We start from the raw sequence: 1,534 nt of genomic DNA on the forward strand, positions 1-1,534 counted from the left end.
TTATATATCGAGTCATGTGTAACAGGTTATATATCGAGTCATGTCTAACAGGTTATATATCGAGTCATGTGTAACAGGGTTATATTTTGGCGATCCCATCCGTGAACACAACGTGTATTCAAACACGTACTATCAGATTTACTGCGCCCCCCCCCCGCTCGCTTGCCTTTCATACAAGGCGTGCCATTCGCGCCCCGGGTTAAAAAGACCTTAAATGTGCGGAGACCTTTTGAGCCAGTGAGCCGTCTGGATGTTCCAGTTGTCGAGGAACACTTTGAAGCTCGTGGCTAACTGAAAAACAGAGAAAATCTGAGTTTGATTCATAAATCCCACAGAAACATAACGCGTGTAACGTCCAGGCGCCGGCGGTCACCTCGATGTTGAGGATCCTCAGGTTGGAGATGAGGTCCCAGCGAGGGGAGCCGTCGCTGGCGTAGCCGTTGAAGCCGAAGCCGGCGGCGTTGTTGATGGCGTCAGCTGGGGGGGTCAGAAGAAGAAGTCTCAGACAGGTCCGATACCAAAAACACCAAAGAACTTCCAGAAAAGGGAGTCAAATGTTTTAAAAAGTGACAAATGAAAAGAACCCAACAAAAACTATAAAAAAAAGACAAAAACTAGAGACGTAAAAAAATGGACTAAATTAAAAGAAAAGCTACAAAAATGTTGAAAAAGGGACACAAACTTAAAGTCAAACCAAACGAACAACAAGGTCCTGCCTGGTCTCACAGAATCCTGTCAGATGATCACAATCTGTTACAAGCTGATGGACACCACGGAACGAGCTGGAATTCTGGACATTCCGGAATGTCCGTGGTGGCCCGGACATTCCGGAATGTGTGAGAATTCCGTGGTGGCCCTCACAGAATGCCATGCCGGTGTACAGTCAATGTGTCATGTTTCCTACAGTCGCTTTGATCTTTCCTGAACTCATCCGTCCCGTTCTTCTATCGAGGTGAAGGAAGATCTCCAGGTCTGAGGAGCACTTTAACTAACCTGCAGCCTTTATTCATGTCGATGGATCTGCTGCTGGTCTAAGGCCTTGCTCAAGGGCACCACTGGTGGTAATGAGGGGGGACGAGCTCTTTAACCCCCCCCCCCCCCCCCCCCCCCCAGATTTGATCCTGTCGCTTCTTAACCCCCCAGGCCCCCCACTGCCCCACATAAACAAAAGAGAAGAAGAAAAGAAGTAACGGGCTGGAGACCCACCGAGCGTCCAGACGAAGTAGTACTTGGGTCTGGTGGTCAGCATGGACAGGTACAGGTAGACCACCTGGCCGTAGACCGGCGTGTTGGCGATGAAGTCGTCGTCGATGTTCCGCTCCACGGGGAAGACTTTACAGACGGACAGGAAGACCAGCAGGCAGAAGAAGGACGAGGCCACTTTACGCACCACCTCCGTCTGGGACGCACACATTCATTTTAATGTTAATTATTATTTATTCTGACAGGATCTCACACACAGAGTCAGACACTAAATGTGTGTGTGTGTGTGTGTGTGAGTGTGTGTGTGTGTGTGTGTGTGTGTGTGTGTGTG

The 1,534-nt window shown here is 49.2% G+C and overlaps 1 protein-coding gene across 1 annotated transcript; it reads right to left on the minus strand.

Moving 5' to 3' along the window:
- Nucleotides 1-226: 226 nt before the first annotated feature.
- LOC117941142 (lysophospholipid acyltransferase 2-like) lies at nucleotides 227-1,399 on the minus strand (the record flags this gene model as incomplete). Its single annotated transcript, XM_034866231.1, has 3 exons — nucleotides 227-291; nucleotides 374-477; nucleotides 1,207-1,399. Coding segments are annotated over 3 exons (362 nt in total), but the record flags the coding sequence as incomplete, so codon positions are not given.
- Nucleotides 1,400-1,534: the final 135 nt, after the last annotated feature.

The sequence above is a fragment of the Etheostoma cragini genome, unplaced genomic scaffold, assembly GCF_013103735.1.
Source record: "Etheostoma cragini isolate CJK2018 unplaced genomic scaffold, CSU_Ecrag_1.0 ScbMSFa_4459, whole genome shotgun sequence".
NCBI classification, from domain to species: Eukaryota; Metazoa; Chordata; class Actinopteri; order Perciformes; family Percidae; genus Etheostoma; species Etheostoma cragini.